The sequence below is a fragment of the Cardiocondyla obscurior genome, linkage group LG09 (genome assembly GCF_019399895.1).
Source record: "Cardiocondyla obscurior isolate alpha-2009 linkage group LG09, Cobs3.1, whole genome shotgun sequence".
Taxonomy (NCBI): Eukaryota; Metazoa; Arthropoda; class Insecta; order Hymenoptera; family Formicidae; genus Cardiocondyla; species Cardiocondyla obscurior.
In genome coordinates this window covers 6,378,011-6,402,394 of record NC_091872.1, presented here as the reverse complement: position 1 = coordinate 6,402,394, position 24,384 = coordinate 6,378,011, and the positions used below count along the sequence as shown (strand labels likewise).

General features: G+C 39.8%; 2 protein-coding genes and 1 long non-coding RNA gene across 3 annotated transcripts in view; 2 read left to right on the top strand and 1 right to left on the bottom strand.

The window, feature by feature from the left end:
• Positions 1-5,545, bottom strand: part of LOC139105448 (coiled-coil domain-containing protein 124) — a 54,435-nt gene extending 48,890 nt beyond the window's left edge. The window contains exon 1 of the mRNA XM_070661558.1: positions 5,288-5,545. Coding sequence (XP_070517659.1) covers positions 5,288-5,407 — 120 coding nt within the window. The 5' untranslated portion in view covers positions 5,408-5,545. The remainder of the gene's footprint in view (positions 1-5,287) is intronic.
• Positions 74-3,297, top strand: LOC139105435 (pre-rRNA 2'-O-ribose RNA methyltransferase FTSJ3). The gene is made up of 6 exons (XM_070661533.1): positions 74-198; positions 337-800; positions 872-1,811; positions 1,950-2,366; positions 2,467-2,845; positions 2,922-3,297. Exons 1-6 carry the CDS (start codon positions 132-134, stop codon positions 3,178-3,180), a joined length of 2,526 nt encoding a protein of 841 aa, XP_070517634.1. The 5' UTR covers positions 74-131; the 3' UTR covers positions 3,181-3,297.
• Positions 5,546-5,910: 365 nt separating the features above from the next.
• LOC139105457 (uncharacterized) lies at positions 5,911-15,339 on the top strand. The gene is made up of 3 exons (XR_011546192.1): positions 5,911-6,161; positions 6,665-6,858; positions 14,522-15,339. It is a non-coding gene; the product is annotated as an uncharacterized lncRNA (long non-coding RNA).
• Positions 15,340-24,384: the final 9,045 nt, after the last annotated feature.

Sequence of the window (24,384 nt, the reverse complement as noted above, 5' to 3'; positions counted from 1 at the left end):
TCATTCAACGCAACGTTCCTAACCTATTGTGAACAGTAAAAGCGCACGTTGACCAGATTTTGTTATAGCAAGAGCTGCACACAGTTAATATTTATCCATAACTTTATATAAAATATATCTGTAAATTAAAAATGGGGAAAAAATCGAAAATTGGAAAGCAGAGGAAAGATAAATACTATCAATTAGCCAAAGAAACAGGTAAATAGTTACAATTATTTATATTTGAATTGAAAGTAAAAGTTGTATTAACTTTAAACGTGATAATATATATTATATGATATACCGAGCATTTAAATTAATTAAGAAATAATTGCTAAAATTGAATGTCCTACTCAGGTTATAGATCACGTGCTGCCTTCAAATTAATTCAATTAAATCGAAAATTCGAGTTTCTTCAAAAATCAAGAGTATGCATCGATTTATGTGCTGCACCTGGCGGTTGGATGCAAGTTGCCAGGCAAAATATGCCAGTATCGTCGATAGTAATTGGCGTGGATTTATACCCTATAAAACCTATCCCAGGATGTCTAAGTCTAGTAGAAGATATTACAACGGATAAATGTAGAGTTTCTATTTCACGCGAATTAAAAACGTGGAAAGCTGATGTTGTTTTAAACGATGGTGCTCCCAATGTAGGAAAAAGTTGGCTTCACGATGCATATCAACAAGCTGTTCTTACGTTATCGGCTCTGAAATTAGCAACTCAATTTTTAAAGGCTGGTGGTTGGTTTGTAACAAAAGTATTTCGATCTAAAGACTATCACCCGCTTATTTGGGTGCTAAAACAATTATTCAAAAAGGTATTAACATTATTTAAGAAATATTTAATATTGAGAAATATATTGTTTTACTTCTATGAATTTAATTACAGGTACATGCCACTAAACCTCAAGCTTCACGTAACGAATCTGCAGAAATTTTTGTAGTTTGTCAATATTACATTGCTCCAGATAAATTAGATCCCAAGTTCTTTGATCCAAAACATGTTTTTTCTGATTTACAACTGGAAACTACCAACAAATTAAATATTCTTCATCCAGAAAAACAAAAAAAATCTAAAGTAGAAGGCTATCCTGAAAACGATTATACTTTGTATCATAAATTATCTGCGAAAGAATTTATTGCTTGCGAAGATGCAATCGACGCTTTGCAGAATGCTTCTGAAATAGTAATTGATGATGAATTTATTGACAAGCATGAAAAAACGACGAAAGAAATTAGAGAATGTTGTAAAGACATTAAGGTACTTGGGCGAAAAGATTTGAAACTCTTACTTAATTGGTGGAAGGGGTTAAAAACGTCACAAACTGAAACTAATGCAGCAGAGAACGTGAAAAATACAGTTGAAAATGAAACCACTGTCGCAAATACGAACATTAGTCCTGAAGAACAGGACGATTTAGAGGACGAGGCAATTCAAAAGCAAATATCAGAGCTCCGGGAAGCAGAAGCTAAAGAATCAAAACGCAAGAAGAAGAAGGCTAATAAAGAGAGGCAGAAATTAAACGCAAAGCTCAATTTGAAGATGATTCATAAGAATGATGAAGGACCTAAATTAGAAGGAGACGACTTGTTTAAATTAAATCAGATTCAGACTCATCAGCAATTAGAACAAGTTACAGATCAAAATCCTGACGTTTTGGCAGAGAGCGAAGTGGAATCGGACGACGAGATAAAACCGAAAAGAGTTCATTATGAGAAGGACGAAGGCCAGTTGGACAGTAAGGGTTTATATTATAAATTAGAAGAGAGCGAGGGAAGTGATACCGATGCATCGGACGATGACACAAATAGCGAAAAATCCGGACTAGGTATTGCTCATAAAATATTAACACTAGTTTCAATACATTCAAATAATTTTTTTTAGCTAAAAAAAAAAATTTATATTTTATTTTTGGCTTAGTTTATGAATTTTTAATGAAACATTATTAAAATGATTATTGTTATAGGTTTGGACGAGTCAGAAAATGAAGGCGCAATTAAACCACAAAAGAAACAACAATTTAAAAATCCTGAGAGCAATCCGTTGTTAACTGATTTAGATTTCCGGGATAAAGAAACTAAAAGAATGCATAAAGCAGCACTTTGGTTTGAAAAAGATGCGTTTAAAGATATCGAGAATGAAGACGATGCGGATTACGAGGTGGATAAAATGATCGAGCAGATTAAAAAGAAAGGTGGGCATGTTCTAGGAGAAAAGAAAGAAGCGCAGGAGGAAATAGGCAAAGAAAAGAAGCGAAAACGTGAAAGCAGTGAAAGCGATGGTACAGATTCAGATTATGATGTGGAGGAAATGATGGCGAACAATAGAAAAGTGAAAAAGATCGGTGGAAAGGATGGTTTTGAGGTAGTGCCACAAGAAACAGGTAAACAAATTTAGTTTTCTATTAAAAAAAAATTAAGATTATTAATAATTAATGACAGTTATTTATATTAATGCATTTATATTTATTTTTTATTAATCAGATCAACTAAAAAAGAGGAAACTTACTCCCGAAGACTTGGCGCTCGGATCACTGATGATTCAAAGTAAAAAATCTCGAAGGGACCTGATTGACTCGGCTTGGAATAGATATGCGTTTAACGATGAGAAGTTACCCGATTGGTTTGTCAAGGACGAGGAAAGGCATATGAAGAAGGAAATGCCGGTACCTAAAGAACTTGCCGACGAATATAAAAAGAGAGTAGAGGACTTGAACGTAAGACCTATTAAGAAAGTCATGGAAGCTAAAGCAAGGAAAAAGAAACGCGCTGTGCGGAAACTTGAGAAGGCCAAGAAGAAAGCCGAAGCTTTAATGGATAATGCAGATATCAGTAACAAAGAGAAGGCTCGACAAATCAAAGCGTAAGTGCAATCCTCGTAGAACATAATATTTAATACGAATGTGTGGTATTTTAATTTAATATTTAATTTAATTTAGGTTGTACAAGAAAGCTCGTCAAGAGCCGAAAAAGGAAGTTACGTATATTGTAGCGAAGAAGCACACCGCGCAGAAACAGGCCGTTCGACCACCCGGGGTGAAAGGTCGATATAGGGTAGTCGATCCTAGGATGAAGAAAGATTTACGCGCAGCAAAGGCGAAGGAAAAAACTAAGGGACGCGGGAAGAAAAATCGTGGCAATAATCGTGGCAAAAAGCCGAGAGCGAAGCCTAAGACTGTAAAGAGAAAAAGTAAATGATCTCTTAATCCTCGCGTAAAATAAAACATTGTTAATTCGTAACAACTACTAGCATTTACAATGAACAATTCACTTGTAAAGCATATTAAGAAATACTATTTTTATTAATAATACGTATTTGAGAATTTTTTTTTTATCATTCCGTCAGTTTTACGTTTCTTTCTGCTTTCGCGTTAAAGAGGAATATTCGTAAAATCGTGCGCGGAGCGGGTATTATCGGTGAAGAGTTAACAACAACTTACAAAGACTACATTTAGATATTGTTTACACGTAGAGGTGTCCAATTCTACCCACCAGTCAACCGACGTGGAATGTACTGTGTTAATAAATAGTAGTGGAATATGATCTTATTCGCGTTGTACGAGATTAGACGAACTTGTCCTTGTTTTATTTCGAGCAATTCTGTTTTGTGCATAATGTCGGTGTATATATTACACACGCAAAAATAGCTTGAGACCCCTTCCTCACTCGTGACAAAACGGTGAGAACAAGTAGCCGCCGAGTCGCGTGGCGTTAAAAGAATCATTGGGAAGAAAAGTCCTGCTTGCGGATGGCAATTTTGTTACGGTTACGTTATATTCGTGTTTCTCGCGGAGTGCGCTTCCAATAAATGTTTTGCATAATCTTGCGAAATACCCTACGTATAAATTTACCACCCGCCCGCCTGATGTAAACCACGTTCCCTGTATTCCGACAACACTTCCCGTTCCTCTCTTTTCCCCCTTCGGCCCCCGACGTCAATCGCTCCTCCGCGTACGTTCCTCGGTCGGGCTCCGCGCGTGTATCGGGTATCTCGATGTAACCGCGGGCGGCCTGCGTAGCGTCGGGACGCCGCGGTCGATGTCAAGGACAAGGCCGCCAGTATCTATAAAGATCGCCTTGCGTCGGCGTCGATGAACCGTCATTCGCGGGAGTAGCGTCGATTATCGTGGGGGGATAAGGCCAACCAGAGAATTCGTCATCGGCCACGTCACGTAAAAATAACAACGGATCGCGTGGCGTTGTTTTCGCACCGCGGCACAGCGGCCGAAAACTTCCTCCCCGGTCCTCAAATTTTCTGCGCAGAAAACGATAGCGAGAACGCTCTGAACGCGAACTCGGGCTCGTAATGTCGAAATTATTTCCGTTATCGAATACGTTATACGCTCGCGTTCGTCGGCGTTAGGTGGCAGATATCGGTGATGTGCTCGGTTACAACTGCGTAGCTGCAACGGTCGATGTCAAGGCCGCGAGAGAAAGAGAGATAGAGAGAGATAGAGATAGATAGAGGGACGTAGAAGCAGTTTATTGCAGGACCGAACTGACGCGCTATTATTCCGATATTGGGACAGAGAATGTGACCCAAATAGCGTACGCGTACCTCGTTATCGCCTACGTCTAAATGGATGTTGCGCTTTATTATTATTATTTTTTTTTTTTTTTAATTTTTGACCCACCCGTAAGCATGTTAGAATTTTAATAAATCAATCGACTCGAGAGGAATATATTTCGTTATTCATTCAGTCGTACGAACAAGCACGCCCGGATAAATCTAAAATTGCTCGCCAATTCTGGGTGTAAAAAAAAGGTAAAAAAAAAAATACTCGCCCACTTGTTACCGTCTTGTGAACGCGAGCCGGGATTTCCGGCGGAGATCGCGTTTCGACGTCGTCAATAAATTCTAGAAGCCGGGTACACGGTGAGCGAGGTGAACGATTTCAACGCACACGATCGGCGCCGATCCTCGCGGCGGATCGCGAAAGACGTTCTGTGCGCGTTTGCGTACTTTACGCACGATAGACGCCTGCGTCAAGGGCGACCTTAGTTCTCCATCGCCTCTAATCCACGAGGGTCCATTTCGCTTCGACCTCATGCATCGCAAGGCGGACCCGGTGTCCCTCGAAAATACTCGACGGCCCGCCTATTCTTAGCGGGAGTTCGCCTAATGGATCTATTCGCAGAACGGACTACCGCTTCCTTTCGACCCTGGTCATTTTTCAATTCAAAGAAAATCTTCGTTTCGCCATGATGGCGTGAAGGAGCCGCTAATCCTTGTGACGCAACAGCGACAGGTCGCCCGCCGGCGATAACGATCTGGTGGGACGGACGAAACATGATATTCACTTACCTTCCGATCGCTGTCGCCGTCCTTTCCACGCACGCCGGCCTCCACGGAGTCCAGGGTGCCCCGCGGTCCTTCATCGCTGCTCCGGAATCGTCGCTTGCGGCTCCGTCGAAGTATATCCATGGCAGATTCACTCTCACACTTATCACTTCACATCACTTCCCTTAATTCACTCCTCACTCGCGAGGCACGCGAATCTAATTACCGCGATCCCGCTCTCGCTTGGCTCTTCACAGCGTAGATCGAACAATTCCACCGCGTAAACGGATAAAAAAAAAATCGTCGAAACGCCGAGATCCGCTCGTCGAACTCGACCGATTAGTCATCGCGTCCGTTGGGAACTGTCGTTTCCATCGCCTTCGAAAATTGACCTATGAAGATCGTCCGATCGAAAAACTTTGTACACTCGCGGTTGGTATCCCTCGCGGTGATCCGCGGTCCGCGCGCCCCCGCCTTAAGTTTCCGACGTATGTATGTATAATCTATGGTGTGTGAGACTCGGCAATTAATGATACACACCTACGTGCACATCGCCGCCGTTAATAATCGAAAGCATGAGTAAATCAGATGAATATCCACACGCTCCCGTACGCGTACATGCTCGTAACGAGCGTAGCTTAACCGGCGATCGATCCGAGATCCGAGCATCGAGAGACGATCCGTTTTCAGCGTTGCAAATTGGTTAGATTTTCAGGTGCCGTCATCGCTCGCCCGATTCTTTGTCACGACTGAACTTTGTCGCGGGTGACGCGGGTGTCGCGGGGACGCCATCTTCTATAGTGTTATGTCTGTTTTCATATGTATGTATGCGTGATCTATGGTGCGTGAGAATCGACAGTTCGAACACTTCCACATCGCGGCTGTTGAAATTAAAAGCGTAAGTAAATCAAACGAATATTCGTGCGCGTTCGCGTACATGTGTATACGTGTTCGTAACGCGCGTCGCTTGACCGGCGATTAATCCGGGATCTGAGCATCGAGAGACGATCCGCGTTTAGCGTTGCAAATTGGTTAGATTTTCAGGTGCCGTCATCGCTCGTCCGATTCTTTGTCACGACTAAACTTTGTCGCGGGTGACGCGGGTGTCGCGGGGACGCCATCTTCTATGTCGTTTATGTTCGTTTTCGTACGTACGTAAGTACGCATAATCTATGGTGCGCGAGAATCGGCAGTTCGAACACTTCCACATCGCGGCTGTTAAAATTGAAAGCGTAAGTAAATTAGACAAATATCCGTGCGCGTTCGCGTACATATGTATACGTGTTCGTAATGCGCGTCGCTTGATCGATTGAAAATCCGAATATCGAAGGGCGATCTGCATTTAGCGTAGCAAATTAGATTTCGAACAGCCGTTATAGCTCATTTATCTTTTTGTTGCAGGTGCCGGGGAGAGGCAATCTTTTACGTCGTTTATTTCGTCTTCGTGCATCGCAGGTGTTAATAATCTCGCTGTGGGAGAAGACTGCCGTTCCCGACGAGGCAAATCGAGTGAATCTTATTGCATCCTGAAGCGAACGAAGGGTCACGGCACAACCGGCGAGGACGGATATGAGATTCTCCTGGTGCATTTATGGGTGAGTCCATTTATCTTACAATCCTTACATTCATCGACGCGGATTGCTCGCGAGGTCAGCCGCTTATTTCCGCTGTACAGAGTTCACTCGTGCCGTCTTTATTTCCTGCTGCAGTTAACGAAACGAAAAAACTGAACGGAGCATCGAATCGTCGGAAAACGGCACAATTTATTTTTATTTCTTCCTTTCGAAATAATAAAGAATTAACCTTGCGGGTGTGTTAGATTATGCAGCATTGTACGAAAAAATTATAGTCCATAACGAGAGCGAGAAAAGAGAGAGAGAGAGAGAGAGACAGAGAAAGAGAGAGAGGGAAAGAAAGAGAGAAAGAGAGAGAATGGCCGAGGGAGCTGACGAGGGTGCGGTAATTGAGGATCGTTAACGCGTCCTCGAGGGAGATCGAGCGGAGTAGCTGGATTTCACTAGGTTCCCCTGTCCCACCTCCCTCTTCTATTCCGGCTTGCCGGCCGCGGTACCGCCGACCTTCGTTCGTTCAGGAGTGGATGGACCTTGTTCGTCACCGGGCCGTGGTATAAGGTCAAGGTTGTCGCTCCCGGCGCGCGTGAGCGCGACCTCCGGGTGCATCGAGCGAACTGCGCGCGCACTCGACGTCTGCGTCGCGACGCTCAGCCCTGCCGTCGCTCGTCCGTCGCCACGAGCCACTGCCAAGGTCCCCGTTGGTCACGGGCAAACGTTATACGCGACTGCTCGTCGAGAGCAGCGCGAGGTCAGCCTATAGATTGATAAGGATACGTATTATTTAGCCCTTCGCATGGCAGGACGACACTTTGTCACTTGGTACGCGAGAACGTGGGTAAGAGGGTAGAAGCGGGAAGCTCTCATGGAGCTAGTAAACGAAACCTCGTAAATAATGTCGCGTTTCTACCGGGTATATATCACATTCCGATTGCCTTCGCGTTTTATATATTTACCGAGAAAGAGGAGTAAAGAATACATTTGTACTCTGCAACATTGATCTCTTTTTCCTTGTTGCTTGTCAAGAGTACACTTATTGCGAAATACTGAACGCGTATGCTTTAAGCAAGGGTGAGCTGGGGAAGGGAAATGTAGAAGGTCGGAAGCTGAGGGTGAGTTGTTCAAGGGAGCGAGCAAGTTCAAGGCTGCTCAGTCCGGGCCGTGTCCGGGCCACGTCCGGGCGTGCCGACGCAAATACGATTTCGTTTCGAGGGCATTCGAGTATCGAGACAACAGATTTCAGTGATTTGCTGGAACAGGCCTCGTGCGCAAGCTGTATTGTACTAAGAACTAAATAACAAATTGCTTCACTTATCTACATAATAAATTTGATCAGAAAAGCACGTCGACTAAGATTTCTTTTTTTTTTTTTTCTATTTTTCTTCCATAGTTGTTATATACAGAGATAGAAAATCTTTGAATCCAGTTACAATTTTATTGTCGACTCGACTATGTTTATTGTTGAAGGCTTGAAAAAAAAAAAAAACGTAATTATATTTTTCTCTCGGAGTAGACTTGTATAAGCAACGATGCCTATTGCGTCGTGCATTCAGATTACTTGCGACGTTACAAAAGCGATATCAAGTTTTCAACACAATCAGTGATTGGTGTAGTTGCGTATGATCCGCGTCATCGTTCTACATAGTCGATAAATTGTTGCACAGTAATAATATTATCAGAACCTTCGATTACGAAATGTCTATTGGGAATCGACTTGCAGAACCTGGTACACGTGGCAATCCATTAGAAATCGAAGCGTTACCATCATCGATAAATGTCTCATACATTTCTTGAAACAACTTTTTTTTTTAATCAAGTAAAGTGAATATTTTTCCGGCTGGTTTAATTGTTTTGAAAAAAAAAAGTTAAATTGAAATATGGTGTTCTGCTTCGAAATTATTCTCGCGCGTTAAGCTTTGCCCATCGTCTTTATTCTTATTATATCGTTTTCGACAAATGAGGTCTTACCAGTTTGATAGTTAAAGAACGGGCCTCTTTAAAAGCGTAATTCTTTCTAATAAGCTCCGTTACGAATATAGCTTGCCCCTTCTAGGCGTTGACGTTTTTCCTTGGACCTGGAAAATCCATTCGCCCTCTTTTCCTATTTTCCGCGTGGGACGTGCATTCGAGCGCGGTAACCTTGAACTTCATCACTTCTTTTGCCTCTCTCTCTCTCTCGCCTGCGCGAACTGCTGACGTCACGGCTATCGACCTGAAATCTCGAGGCTACATCTATACCTATCCTACGTGGGCGCATCAACGCGCGTATATGTCACTCGTATTATCGTGGCGATGTGCAATATATGAATCGTCGTCACACGAATGAAACATAAAGCCGATTTACTCGAGTTAAACTTATTGTGTACACTATTCACACAGCGCTTAAATTCAATTCCATATCTCGTCGCAAATATCGCTGTGCTGTCGTGCATTTAGCAAGAAGAATCTTAAGTACCCTTGCGCAAACTTCAATTCTCTGCAGTAGGAAGTTTCAAGGCACTCGCGATGCAAAACTAAACCTAGCGCGTAACTAAAATAGCTCAAGTGCTCTACATACTTTCCTTTAATATCATAATCCAGTTAAAGTTTGAATTAATTTTATTATCAATGCCTTGCTACCGTATATTTTAAATTAATTGCGATAAACCGGTTACCTAACAGCGTCGCGCATAGGACTACTTTTTTGTCAGGCTGTATTAATAATAAAAAAAAAAAAAAAAAAAAAAAATAGAATTCTGGAAAAATGCTACAATTTGTCAATAGACGTTTCACGTCGCGAACATAAATATCTGCTTTTTACTTATAGCCAACTCGTAAATCTAGCATTTATTTTAAACGTCTTAGCGGGTGGGATGGTACTTTGCACGACTGCGACGTTTTTTTTTTATGTGTCGAGAAATAAAGCGACTTAAAAATTATCCAAGGTTACAAAGTGCTACATCATTCTTTGACTATTCGACCTAAGGAATATTTCATTATGACATTAAAGGGCTGCGGCTTTATACTTACAAAGAATTAGGATATATGAGAGGTTTCTCAAAACGTTCTCTTTTTTTTTTTTTTTTTCGTAACGTTCAAGGTAGTGTTAGGCTGAGACCATTAGTATTTCCGTTATGGCAAATTATAAAAGATAGGTTGCGGTTGTACCGCTGTCCGACCTTTTTATCCAATAGCGCTAATTTCTTTACGACTTCCGAGATGATAAGTTAATTCGGCACTTTCATGCTTTTTATCCCAAATAAATTTGGAAAAATATTTTATTTTATTTATTCTCTTATCAAATCGAAGAATAGAAAGGTACGTTTTTCGCAAGAACGCATAAATGTGTTTATGTGTTAATTTTGTAGGCTGGCGTGCAAATGGAACGTTTTCTTAGTATTATATCGATTGACGTGATCTTTGCGAGATTTGTATGTATTTCGTGATTAGCATTTTCTTTCCGAGTATATGTATATCCAAGGTCGATTTCTCATTGAGCCACTGTATTAATAGAAGTCGTCATCGTCTAAAATCACTCGGTTGAAGTACGGCACGGAAATGCCCACGATTCCGGAAGAATTCGCGATATCGCACATTCGCGCTGCGTAAGAATTTCAAGAAGTGCGCGTAGAAATGCCAACTATCTTAAGCTCATGGTCGTTTGTTAGCTTGTTAATTTGGTAAAAATTTAACGATTCATTAAAACGTACATTTCTCTTGTCAGAGGTTGGACAAATATTTATGGATGGTATAAAAATTCGAGGACAACGTTTTGAAATTAAATTCTTTTTTTTTTCTTTTTTGGCTTGCTCGCAACTGTTGAACGCGCTTTGTTCGTACATTTCGAGTCAACATTTCAAAATGGTTTAGTCATTGTATTTCTTTAGAAAGTAAATTAGCTACGGTATTTTATTTTTTTTTTTAAGTTTTTAGGAGCTTAGTTGAGAAAACTAAAATTTCTTTACTTCTGTAATGAACAGCGATTAGTTGTTTGAGCTCATAAGGTCAGGTAGCGTTCAATGACGTTTCCACGTATTTACTCCGGTATAGTTTGCTTTACATTTGCCGTAAGTGGCGAATTTACCGTAATTTTTATTCAACGTCTGCCAATTGTAAATTTCATCTTGCCCTAAATGCGAGTTCATAAAAGAGTGTTTCTTTTCACTTTCGTTGAGGTAAGCGAGAAATGTATGTCATCGGGTTAGCAGGCCATTGGCCGCGTTCTACTTTCTCGCCTCCTTTTGCTCTTCGAGAGAGGACGATGCCGTGTATACCTTGAGTCTCGTGATCGAGGAAAATTTGAAAAGAAAATTGTTTTCTTTTGAGAAATCCTTGCTAATATCCCTTTATCTTATAATACTTTTCAACGTAAATACATTTTTCTTAAATTTACTTTTACATACTTTTGTTTTACATACATTTTAAATTTATCTTCTTTTACTCGGCTAGCTTTAAAGTTAGTTCTTTGGACCAGGAAAATAATAATATAAAAAAAAAAAATTAATTTATTAGTATTATAAATTAATTCGACAACGAATATCTCGCGTTTAGGTTTGAAATATATATTTTTGCACATAATAGAATATTTTCTGCTATAGTCAGATCGTATGCGTACACCGAGAGGCAGATAGTGTCATACGCTAGCTGCCTTAGCAGCGGCAAATGCTATATCTACCTCTCAGCGTACAACATTAACGAGATAGAAAGCGGTTCAGCTTTTGCCATTCGGAGAAGAATCGCGGTTAGTAAAAGTGTGCTTTGACGGGTTCACGACGGGTTCACGAATGATCGCGAGTACGAGGGAGATAGGTAGACTCTTTGTCCCACCGGACGACCTAGAAACCCGATTCTTTTCCCCTTTCCCGATTTACAAGAGCATGCGTGCGTACGTCCGCTCGTCCAGACTCGTTGGTGGCGGACGATATCAGTGTCGTGGCAGGGAAAGTTAACTGGTCGAAGCGAGGAGAAAGTGAAAGCTATTTCCGGGATATAGCGAGCGCCGCGGCACCGGCTGGGCTTGAAACGACATCGCGAAGGTGGACTGATATTAACGATCGTTTGATTACAGCGATTGTTGCGATTAACAGCCGCCTACAACTTTCTTTAAATCAAGTTTCAATGGCATTTGATAGGAAATGCATTGGCATGTGAAATTTATAATGCTCGCGGTTGAGAACGCATTTTTGAACGATAGATGATAGTAAAATTTAATATTTGTTAATGGTTAATTACATCACTTTATATTTCAATTATTGATTAAATTATGTGTTTTTTAATATTTTAAATTTTTCGACCTGTTCTTTATTAAACTCTGTATCGATAACCGTGAACGAGGATCTATGAACGACGTGTGCGAAGTGGCACGCGAGGACCACTCTTGAAACGGCCTCGTAAAAGCGGAAATATCGCAAGGCATTCGTCAACGTATAGATCGCCGTACGCCAAATCGTCCCTGACAGCTATCGATTTGACCTTACCAAGTTTCTTCGTGTCGAAGGTTGACGTTAACTTCACGGTAATTTCAAAGGGTTTTCGAGATATTTTTCTTTTTCTTTCCCCCTTTTTTTTTTTGCCTTCAAATACGTTTATTGATTTAACGGATTAGGAGGTAGAGATTTTTCGGTTTTAACTGACAAGAGGGAACATTATCGCAAGGAATAGCCATATCGAAGGCTTTACGTGTCTTCCACATTGCCGTCTATTTATTTCCGTCGCAATATGTGGTACGGAGGCAGGCCTTGCCACTCCTTTCGAAAGAATTTCTCTCGCGCAAACATAAAAGCGACGATGTTCATGGCAGCGTTCACTTTCCCATTTGGCAGAACAAATTGTGTCGTCGGAAACCAGGTCGATGGCAATAACGCAGAGAAAGTGAGAGTACAATCGAGCGCCACTCGATCGTGATGCAGCTGTTATTTAAATAATCGCACTCACGGTCTCGCGGTGTTTCAGCATATCCAAGTGAAAGGTGTTAAACAAGAGAAGCGTCCCCTGATAATAAAAACGACCCCCGTCGGGTCTTCCGAGATTTAATGCTTAAAAAAATCATTATCTCATTTCCAACGTTGAATTTTACACCATTAGACTAATTTAAAAAAGCAACATAGAGTACGTAAAGTAAAGTAAATTGCGAGAAAAGATAAAGTTAATAAAAAAAAAATATATATATATATTTCAGGGTGTATATAGGAAATAATCTAAGTATTAAAAATTCACGCAGAGTATATCTATGTCGTGGGTATGTGGCGAAAGTGATGAATTTCAATATGTATCGTTTCTGAAGCTTTCCCATATACACATGCGTATCTGACTTTCGATACGCTCGAGTCTTTCTGGCCACGGAGAAAGAGCGCAAGATACGATACCCCGTTTTCTACCGTATGACCTGTTCACCTACTTCGAAGTTAGTTTACGTCCCATTGTTCGTGTGAATGCACAATCGAGTTGCTCGACATACCTGTTTGGCGGGCGAATTATTCAGTCGCGAGCTACAAATGTCAAATATGTGTCATCGTTTAATTATCATTAAATAATATGCAGTTAAATTAAAATTATAAAGAAAAAAAAAAAAAAAGAAATAATAATAATGATATTGAAATCGAAAACCGATAAAAAGTTATATGGAGAAATGCGGTTGCTGCTCGTTCTAAATAGACTGTATATTCAATCTTGTTAATGACGAGGCTTTATGCTTACATTATGCCAATGACTTTAGAAATATTGCCGTGGCGCGAAATTAGGACAATGGTAATTTGCGTTCAAGAAGGCCGGCGGCCACTCGTTCATGTACGAAGGTCCTACGGACTTTTGTTTAACACAATACTCGTGCCGCTTCGTTACACAGGGGAGACACGCGCGACGTCTGATTTATCCTTTACGCGCAATGATTGGCCTTGCGCTCAGTAATTCAGATAATTATTACATCATTACATTAAATGAACGGGATTAAACCTAACGATTATTTAATTAAACTCATCGACGAGTTTGTTGATCGATCACACGCTCGTTGAATACGTGATTTAGTTACGAATGCATATAATTAATCTCGGCGTACGTTAATTTAACCCGGTGATCGCGAGCGTCTTAGATACGGTTTAGAGACCGGAAGCGTTCGATTCGCAGGTAAATAAAGAGGCTATTCGACAAAGATCCCGCTCCCGGTTTTCTCTTTCAAGCCACTCTCCCCGAAGGACGAGCGTCGACCGATTAAGACGCAGCAATTATTGGCTCAAGACCAGTTCCCGCTATTCCAGTTCCACATAGCCGCGTCTTACGTAACCGCCATTGTGAGATCTCGCGCATATAAATAATCTCTCGCGGATCCGTTATACCGTTGCAGGCGTGAATGAGATATGCGATCGCCTCCTCCCTCCGGCCACTTTCATGTAGCCGCATTTTTCGAATCGGATGCTGGCTGGCACGGCGTATCATGCGGTGTTCCTTTGCGAGCTCGTTTACGCAACGTTACTCTAAACTCTGCCAGCTTCTCTGGAAGGAATCTTTTTTTTATTATGTATTAATAAATTTTATCATATGTCTTTCTTGTTTTTTTTTTTTTTTTTAATTTTTATTTATCAATTAAATAATTTTTGCCCGCTTAAAATTTGTCTTCGTGCATTTTCTTCTCGCGGTATTCTTTAATAATTGCTGAAAGAATAATGTAACAGTACCTACTAATTTTTTTTTTTTATTTGCTTCTATTCGGTAGAGAACACTTTACGTGACGATGCCTTTACTGAAATAAGAAGAAGACCGAGCAACACTTCTGACCTTGCGACGGAGTTTAACGTCGGGAGTTAAAACGCGATAGCAGTACCGTAATCTCGACCAATCAGTGAACAAACAGACGCGGCGGGAATAAAGGTGAGTCTAATTGATACAATTTATATTCAAACGAGAGGTTCGTGGCCTTGACTGTTCTTCGTGTGTCGGCAAAATTGATAGCCATTTGCGTAAGGCGTGAGTTAGGGCACGAGGAATTGACTGTAAAAAAAAAGTTGTTAATTAAATTATTAGAAGGAAAGCAGATAACAAAGTTAAAACGACAATAGATATATCAGACGAATGTCTGCTTTTTATTTTTTAAATCCTAAATACAATTTAATACAAAATCCAATATAAAATAATTAACCATTAAATATGCCATTACAATATTAAGATTAGTAATTCTTTCTCTTTCTCTTCGTAACGATAGACACGAATGTCGTTAAGTAATAACAAATACGCGGGTCGCGGGAGAGTCGCGAGAGTCGCGAAAGTTCGATAATCGCGCGAGTCGAAAAATGATCGATTCGTCATTTCCGGCCAGCGCCATGTGCTTTTACTACCCCATCGGCCCTCGACCACGCAACACCTAAGGGACATCTCGTCGCGCCGGAAGTTCTCTGCGCAGATTTGACGAACAACGATGTAACCCCGGCATTAAAAATCTTCTCCTATTGTGCCCTGGTGTACGGAGAGCATTCGAGATCACTTTTCTTCCCATTAAAGTAAGTCCTATCCCCGTTTACTCGTCTATTACGTTCGCTCCTCCGGGCCGTTCGCGTAACCACGGATTAATTGATTCGGATCTACGTCGATCAAGCTCTAAGCGAGCCGATCGACGATCAGTGTTAATGCTCCCGATGGCGTTTGTACCGGTCATAGAATTCTTTTGCGTGGCACGTTACCGCTGCGTAGCGGGCGAGAGACGAGCAAAGGTCGATGGTGCGGGTGGTGTGTATATTCGGGCGATATTCACGTAATTACGCAGAATGGCCAATTATGCGGTTTATATCTTCGTGGGCGGGTTTCTGCGCGCCGAAAAGTGATCGTACTTTTATACATTTTTATTGTGCATTGATACTCGAACCCTCGTTCATCAAGTACAATTCTTGTTCTAGTTCATGTAACTTGCGTGCCGAAGGAGGAACCGAGGCCCATCGTGGACGTCCTGAGAGGAGGAGGAGACTTAGGAGAGTGTTGGGCATCAGTGGATCAACTCCACGGTAAAGATTTTTTCTTTGTACAAAATTGATAGCGCGCAGTGTAGTGCGAGTGTTACATTACCTTCATTGTTCTTTCCTTTGCAGGTGGTCGCGTACGCAGGACATCCGCAGGAGTCGGTCGTATAAATTTTTTTGTCCGAATTACCGCTGCGGAGCAGGGGGGCGGGAGACGGGAGAGGTTAAAGCGCGAGCGGCGAACGTGTGTACGTATATACAAAGCGCGAGATGTTTACGTGTAGCTTGGAATGTGATCGTCGCCGGTCGAGAGCACGCGGTTAGGCAGGTTATTCACGCAGCGAAAAAAATACTGTATTTAATAATCGTATATCGGCTTGTTGACGCGATATTTCTTCTACAGTTAATAATTTGTACATATCAAGTATCTATACCGTGAATTCTTGACACAGACGTTGTAATTATTTAGATTATTTAATTCTTATATTTTATTTGTTTAATCTGGTATAATTGGCCATTAGATTTTTTATTGCAAATTAATTCGCTTCATGGCTATGATCTCGTCGCGGTAGTCGGGCTCAAGAAGCCAAAATGTTGTCGCCGATATGTAGATACGAACCGCGGTCGGTTCGTCGGTTTGTTCGCGATTATTATACAAGATCGCGCGATTATTAATTTATTCGGGAATTGCGAATGCTGTCGGCCAAAAGAGGAAGGCATACACATCCTGAAGAAGCCTTGGGAAAATATCAGGCATCGGCGGAGCAACCCTGGAGTAAGTATTACTTTCTCTTTAAATAAAAGTAATAACTTTGCTCTTTCAATGATAGAAAACTTGATTTTTATTTAATTCAATTTATTTATTTAATTGGTAAATGACAAACAATTTTTTATAACAGTGAATTGTTTTAGCACGTTAATTTAAATTTCAAATTTTTTTTTGTTACAGATTATCTCCGCCGAACGGTGAGTGGCATGCTTTTTTTGAATAATACATAAGAACTTCGGGTGGGAAAACTTTGCACACGGAAAAATATCTTTAAAAGAACTCGCGCTAGTTTTTCGCGTAAATCGGGCATTCCGCGTTAATTATAATTCGCTTATTAATAACAGTAGTAGTAATAGTAGCCGTAGTAATAGTTACTGTAGTTTGAATATTTATTTGAATTGTATATATCTGTGCAAATATAGTTTCTTTACAGCTTCGTTTTTCAAATGTCGTCGTCGCCGATAATTCAATAAACGAACCACGGTCGGGGTTCGTCGCGATTACCGAAAAGTAGTCGGGCGTACGAAATTTATTATATCTTTAAACGGGAGCTCCGCCAGTATCGCGCGAATAATTTAACTAATCGCGCGCGTGATCGCGAGTGACGCGAGTACCGTGAGTGATTAGTGACTGATGAGGCCTTAGATGCTGAGAGGAGGACCAGGTCCAGGATGGACATCGGGCATCGGCGAAGCAACGATTGGGTAAATATATCTTTTTTATTATATAAAAAATTTACTTAGTTATCCTAGTAATAATTGAAGGAATAAATACAAAGAAGAAAAAATTAAAAAAAATTTTTTATAGCTTTCTTGTAAAGATTTTTTTAAAATAAATGTTTATATTATCAAATGTCTCTGTAAATAGATGAATTAAAGTTGCATACAGAAATTATATTAAATAATCAATAATTATTCTTTTGTACAAATTTTTAAATAAGATTTATTTTTGTGTGTTACAGAATATCATCATATCTTGGCAACTTCGTAGCTGAACTTCGCCCGCATCGCATCGCAATGTGAGTGACGAATTTTTTTTATTAAGACAACGAATCCACAATAAAATATAATTAAATATAATTAAAATGTAATTAAATAAATGATTTAGAATTATTAAAACTCGTGGATTCGTTGCCTTCAGTAGTAGTAACGTAGTGCTAAAGTAGTTTAGTTCGAAAATGGAAAGACGTTTCGTCTTTCCCGACTACTTGCGGCGTAGTCTACGTTCACGACCACTTTCCGATTAAAATGAATAAAACAATCGCTTTTTAATCCGTCTACGTATCGTAAAATAATAATAATTAAAATTTATAAATCAATAAAAATTCTTTGTTACGTAAAAACGCAGCCGTAACACACCATTTCTTCTCACATTCGTCTCGCATTCGTCTACGCTACGTAATTAGATCAAATAGCCTTGCATTGTTCCGCGTGTACGTATCACTGCGACGAAACAATTAATAATCCCGAAACCGAGCTCGATACAAAAAAAAAACGAAAAATTTAATTAAAACTTGAGAACTGAGCATCAATGTAAAAAACTGTCGAGATTAATTTTTTGTGCCGTAGTTTCGAAAATGCTGTAAGCGAAAAGTTTAAAAGAGCACGAGAGAGCTCGAAAAATTCTGCGTGATCTAATTTTAAAATATCGAAGCGGCAGGCCGAGGCGTTCGATATGCCACTCCGTCACGTTGTTGCCAGTGAAACGTTCCGATAAAACACGGGGCAATGTTTTATTCCACTCCTATCAATAGGATATCGTCCTCCGGGGAAGGTCGTGACTGGACTTTGGTCGTTTAATCGCGAGAAGGGGTAATATTGAAAACAGACGTACGGTAACGCTTTCAATTAATCGCGCACGCAATGATCTTAATAACAGAATTGTGCTTAATATTTCACGAATAACGGAACCGTGTTTAAAATAAAAAATAAAAAGAAGAAAAAAAACTTTGCCGATATCTTATTTCCTCGTGTCAGAGCTGGCCGGCGAAAAATAAATCTGAAGTTGAACTACTTTCCTGCTTGATTGATAATTAATCGGCGAAATATTAATTATCGCGCTATTCCCCCGTTCGTTCTTGGTCTCTCTCGGTCACGTGTATGTCTACGTTAGAACGCGTGCGGTCGATGTGGACGTGCGCGCTGTTAAAAGAACCTCCACGAAGGACATCTCTGATGAGACGAGTGTGCGTAGGACATGGTGTGTCGCGCGCATTGCTCCAACAACAACGGCTATTTTCAAGTAATCGACGTATCGCCGAAGGTCGACAAGTTTACTCTTCAACGAGCCGCGCCGTTAACCCGTGAATGTTCTCGTTATATATGCAAGTGCCGTACATTCAGACCGAGAGGTGCGCTTCTCTTCCGCGATGATCGTACGGATTTTCCGTTTAGCACTTTACCGTTTTTTAAAAATATTTTTTGCGTCTAGTTCTCGATAAAGAAAAATTTATTCTATATTTTTCGGGTGGGAATCGTCATTTTTTATCAGACTGATACACGATCGAACAGATTGACACTTGTAATCGCGAACGGATTCGTGTCAGCGTACGCGTTACGTCAGAATGCACCTGTTATTCAAGGTAATTCTTTATCATACGGAAGAGTTCCACTTTTCAGAAAGTGGATATCGTCTTTATTTCTAGGAATACACGTGTCAGGCTGTTTTTCTCGATATTTTACGTATATTAAAGACGATAGGAGAATTTATCAAGGTATATTTATAATTTTGGTACATCTGTTGTTTTCATGCAATATCGGTTCTCGTTATTTCTCTCAGTAAAAAGTTGGGAAAATATCGTGACTTGGTAAAAAGAGAAATTATTTTGTTGCACCGTCGTTTTTTTTTTTCGGCGTTCACCAAGTTAGGCTTTTTGTTACTTTATTGCGATTAAAAAAAAAAACAAATTTTTTGATTCGCATATGTATCTTTTTTGATTACGCACGTTGAATAATAGGAGCGGTCACGTAGTTTCGGCATCCTTGAACTTGGCATCGTCGTTTTTCTTCGTTCTTATTCCTTTTGCTCTGCACTCCGCTTTTCGCGTTCAATCCATTTATTTGCGCCACCACGACTGATAAAACTCGGTTGTCACCGGTGCGCATTTTTTCCGCGTCGATTTTCTCGGCACGGTTCACGGTCACGGTCGAATTACGTGTTAAAGTGACGCACGTCGCTGTATTAAAGCATTAAAATGTGATACTGTATTTTCGAATTGGCCAAAGGCTTATATTAAAACATTTATTAATGAAACGGTAACTGAAGTAAAAAGTTGCCGCTTAAAAGTTTAATTGCGGCACTTGAAATTAACTTTTTTTTTTCAAAGAAATCTAATTAATCGTTAACGTGATTACTTATACATTGGACACAGTAATTATCTAAAATAAAATAATCCGTACTTTGATAAACGGTTGTTTATCTATTTTTAAAACCATAATTTTGATAATATTTTTGTAGATAAGTATTGATTTATGATTTACACATCTTATATGAGGCGCGATATCGTTGTTATACATGTATCATTTTTTATGATTTATAAGTGAAAGGATGATCGTTCCACGATTAGATTGTGACGCAATATACGTAATTTGACCAGACATTTCAATTATACATAGAGATTTAAAGGGGATAACGTATTATAAATTTTTTTTTTTAATAAATATCACGAAATTGATATTTTAAATCTTCCTGCGACAATTTAAAAGAAATTACGATTTAAATTAGAGCGTTTCTTTATATGAGGCTTCGTATTACATTAATATTTGGAATTAATGCATTTATTAGTATCGACAACTTTGTATAAATTGAAAGAAAAAAAAAGTAACGCGGTTTAGTAGTCACGACGGTTATAAAACTTGGAATGATGAGTGTCGAGTGTCGAGTCGAGAAGCCACACAGAAGCTTTTGAATGAATAGGCACTCCCGTAGGGCGAATTTACTCGGCCTTGACCTCCGACCCGACTCACTGCCATTCTGGTGCTAGATGTTGTAACACAGTCGGTTTCTCAGGAAAAGTGCTTTTCCTCGTAAAAGCACTCGCAAGAAGGAAGAAAAAACTCCCACGCATTATTCTTTAATTGACTTTATCAGCGAAAATAATAAGATCGAAAGACACAGTACAAATTACATTGTTTTGTTATAACAACGGATATTTATAATAAATAATATTAATTTATTTTGGCGAATAATTCCACGTTAAGTGCTGAAAAAAAAAACTAAAAAGAAATTGAACGACATCTGCGTAGCTAATAAATGATTTTATTTTTCGCGCTACCAATTTTCTTTTCGATTATTAATTAATATTAGGAGTTCCTCGCTCACGAAATAATAGTAGCAAAAATATTTCGTCCTTGGCGAAGAACCAGAGAGGAGACACTGTAGGCACGTGCACGTTCTTGGGGAATTTAGAGGTCACTAGCTGTGAAAATGACCCCACTCTCTGATATACACATTTACGTTATCTTTGCTCTCCCTACTCGTTGTACCATTAAGGATCTCGCCACCCTCAGAAAATTTTCGTCTTGGAGTCAAGGTCGATTCTGACCGATTTTATTATCGTATTATCTTCTTTATCTTTGTATTATGCAAGTGCGATTACTCAAAATGTCGCGGATATTAAAACAAATTACAGTTTCTCGCGCGTATTGATAAATTTACATAGTTTTAGCGGAGTAGCTTACGCCTGGTAAGCTGTAGGAAAATATAACAACGAGATGGAACTATAGAAATTCGCGATAAAAATGCTATAAAGTGTATAAACGTTGTGTTTCACTCTCAAAGATGTTAGGACATATCTTCGCATTAGGTGAGACGAGATTGCGTTTGATAGAATCAGCGATGAGAGTACTTGCTGTAACCTTTTACCTTTAGCCTTCAACCCATTTCCCGGTTGCGACTTGAACTTCCATCTACAATGACACCCACTTTCAATCTGGCTCTAGTTAACCGAGTTTTTAGAAAGGTCAAATTGGTACCCTACCTAGAAACATTTCCGGATATTTGGCGCCAGCCACTGGTTACAATTTAATCAACGAAACGTCATTTTCCTTCGTCAAAAATTATTTTCTCCTCTTTGTTCTCAACGTTTCACGAAACCACCTAGGAAACGGTTTTAGAATTGCTCGCGGTATATATAAAACAAGTATAAAAGTACATCTGACCGTTTACACGAGAATCGTTTAAAGTGATTAATAACGTCGTCAATATCTACGCGTGTTGCAAAGTCTCAGATTGTCTTAAATTTTTATATGAAGCAGATTTATAAAATATCTTTAGGATTTTTGTAAAAAAATTTTTCGCCGACTGTCGATTCGCGGGAAAATATCTCTTTTTAATGTTTTTCAAAATATGGGTAAAAGTTGCTGATCGCGCAGTCATCATTTAATCAGAGAGTGACACGCGCCTAACGGGTTAACCTGGCACGCGCAAATAGCTGCCTGTTGCTATGGATAGGGTGGTGGGATGTGATGGTGGGTCGTTGCTAGCCGGGTTGTACACCCCGGTGCAAGCTGTATCGATCCGACAACCTACCCGGTGCAACAACCCACGCATACTGACCTCACGCGTTCTTCTAGGTCGCGAAAGAACCTTAAGGACGCGTCTTGCATTTATCTTCATCAATATTATAATTATATTCATTGCACAGTTCACGTGGAATAATAATTTATTAGTAATTACCCTTGTTCAATAAATAAGAATAATAAGATTGTATATAACGACTGTAAAATTTATTATTGCTATTTATTATCGGTGCCCAAAATTAAATTATATATCGATTTTATTCGTACATCGCGTGCATATAAGTGTAATAATAATATTTCCGGATATAAAGAAAATTTTATTTCGTTGTAATACATTACGTGTATATGAATCGTCTCGTGGTTTTATTTGGAGTAATTTGAGAATCGTAATCTGGGTCGTCGCGGTGAAATCATTCGGAAAAATAGTGGAAGTAGGAAGAAGAAATCTTAGTCATTCATCATATACTCATTACTCACAGCGTTATTCAGGGCGGCAGAAAATGTTAAATCGATGTCAAACGAGGTCAATATTTAATTTCCGGTGGTTCAAATTAATCAAAGATATTTTTCATCATGGTACACATGGCCTATTTTCTATAAAAAGAAATACATGAGTATTGAAAGATTGAAAGATAGAAACACATTTTCTTAAAACTTCTTTTTTTCTTTTCTTTATCTTTTTCAAATCATAAATTGTGTTTGCAAATGCATTTAATTTTTGTGCATTAATTTTACGATAAGCAGAACCGAAATTAGAACAAAAATTGTTTATACCGACTTGGCGTGCAACTGTTGGCGTACATATGTATGACATATATTTGTTATACATATACAAAAAACCTTGACACAATTCTTTAGTCTCGAGTATATTAACGAGATTGCCGTTTGAGATCGCGATTAATAATTCCTAATCGTTGATAACTTTAATGAAAGCGTCGTAATTAAATTAAACAAACGAGACAACGGTGTCGTACACATGCCGTGCATCTGTTAACACAAATGGGCGGATGAATGGATTGACCTATTCCAGAGTGATCACGGTAATAATAAGGCTACCCCAGGGAGTAAGGTTTCGTCGTGCTGTTATACAAACTACAACTAAATTGCACATTATTCGAGATCTTTTTTTTGACAATGATCGAGATAATCGCGTCTTGAAGCCCGGTCTTTTGTCGTCGGTACGTAGCTCGTACTTTGCAATAGTAGAAAAGAAGTGACACCTGTCAACGATTTAAGGGTCGCCTATTGGCTATCGCAATCCATCAATGGTTCATTTTAACGCGAAGGACGATTTCTCTTTCTCAGCTCGCCTTGAAAAGTCAAGACGCAGAAGATACCTCATGAAAGGGGTCGCACCTGCGTGCAATCAGTTTTTCGGATATCTTTTCGGCATTTTCAAACAAATTCGAATTAAAATCCTTTGGGAGAGATTTATTATTTGATTATTAATTGGCGATTTTACGTTGACGCGTATCGCGAATCGGGAAAGTAATTTCAATTGTTTAATTTCATTTCTTTCTTTTTTTTTTTATTACTTACAATTTAAAGTTTGCGATTTATGCGCGTGCTGTTAGGTACGTTTTGTACAAAGCGCAATTAATAACCGTTAGCAGTCATTGGCAGACGAAAGATGTGCAAAAATATCAGTTCCGGCGTACTTCGGAGCATGTGGCTCGAGACTACCTCATTTCCTTCTGCACGTGGACACGTTGCCCCCAAAGTGTGAATGTAATGCGTGTAATACGCTTGATAAAAATGGACAGGTGGTTGGACTCTTTTGGCAGCGGGTGCTTCGTTACTCGTAACACCTGCTCGAATAAACCGCATTACGTTATGTCAGGCTCGTGTCCACAGTTACGAAATTTGTTCGTGAATTTTTCTTTCGAGCTGGGATTTTTTATCGCATTACTTTATCGGCGATTAGGCGGACGGTTCATCGATTAGGTGGGCATTTGTTGAATTTGCTACTGAAAACCTTTCGTTTTCTCGCAATTAAGTCGCAATTGAGCCTGCAATAACGCAGTATTAATTAATTTATTTATCTGTTAATAATTTGAAACTTGTGGTCGGAACTTTCTTGGCCTAGCCATCTGGTTTTTGACAAAAATCAATTGATCGGGGTTAAGTTTCGTTACCTTAGGCGTGTCAGGCGGTATATAACGAAACAGCCGATAGCTACTTCAGCTCTTACAGCCCTGAATGTTATAACCCCGTGCATAACTTGTGACCTACATAAACGGAGCAAAATATGTTACCGCCAGTCATGTGCCAAACGCACGACTCGGGGTGTCTGTCTGCCAGGACGACCCACAAAATCGGCGTACGCCATGAAACACCTGGC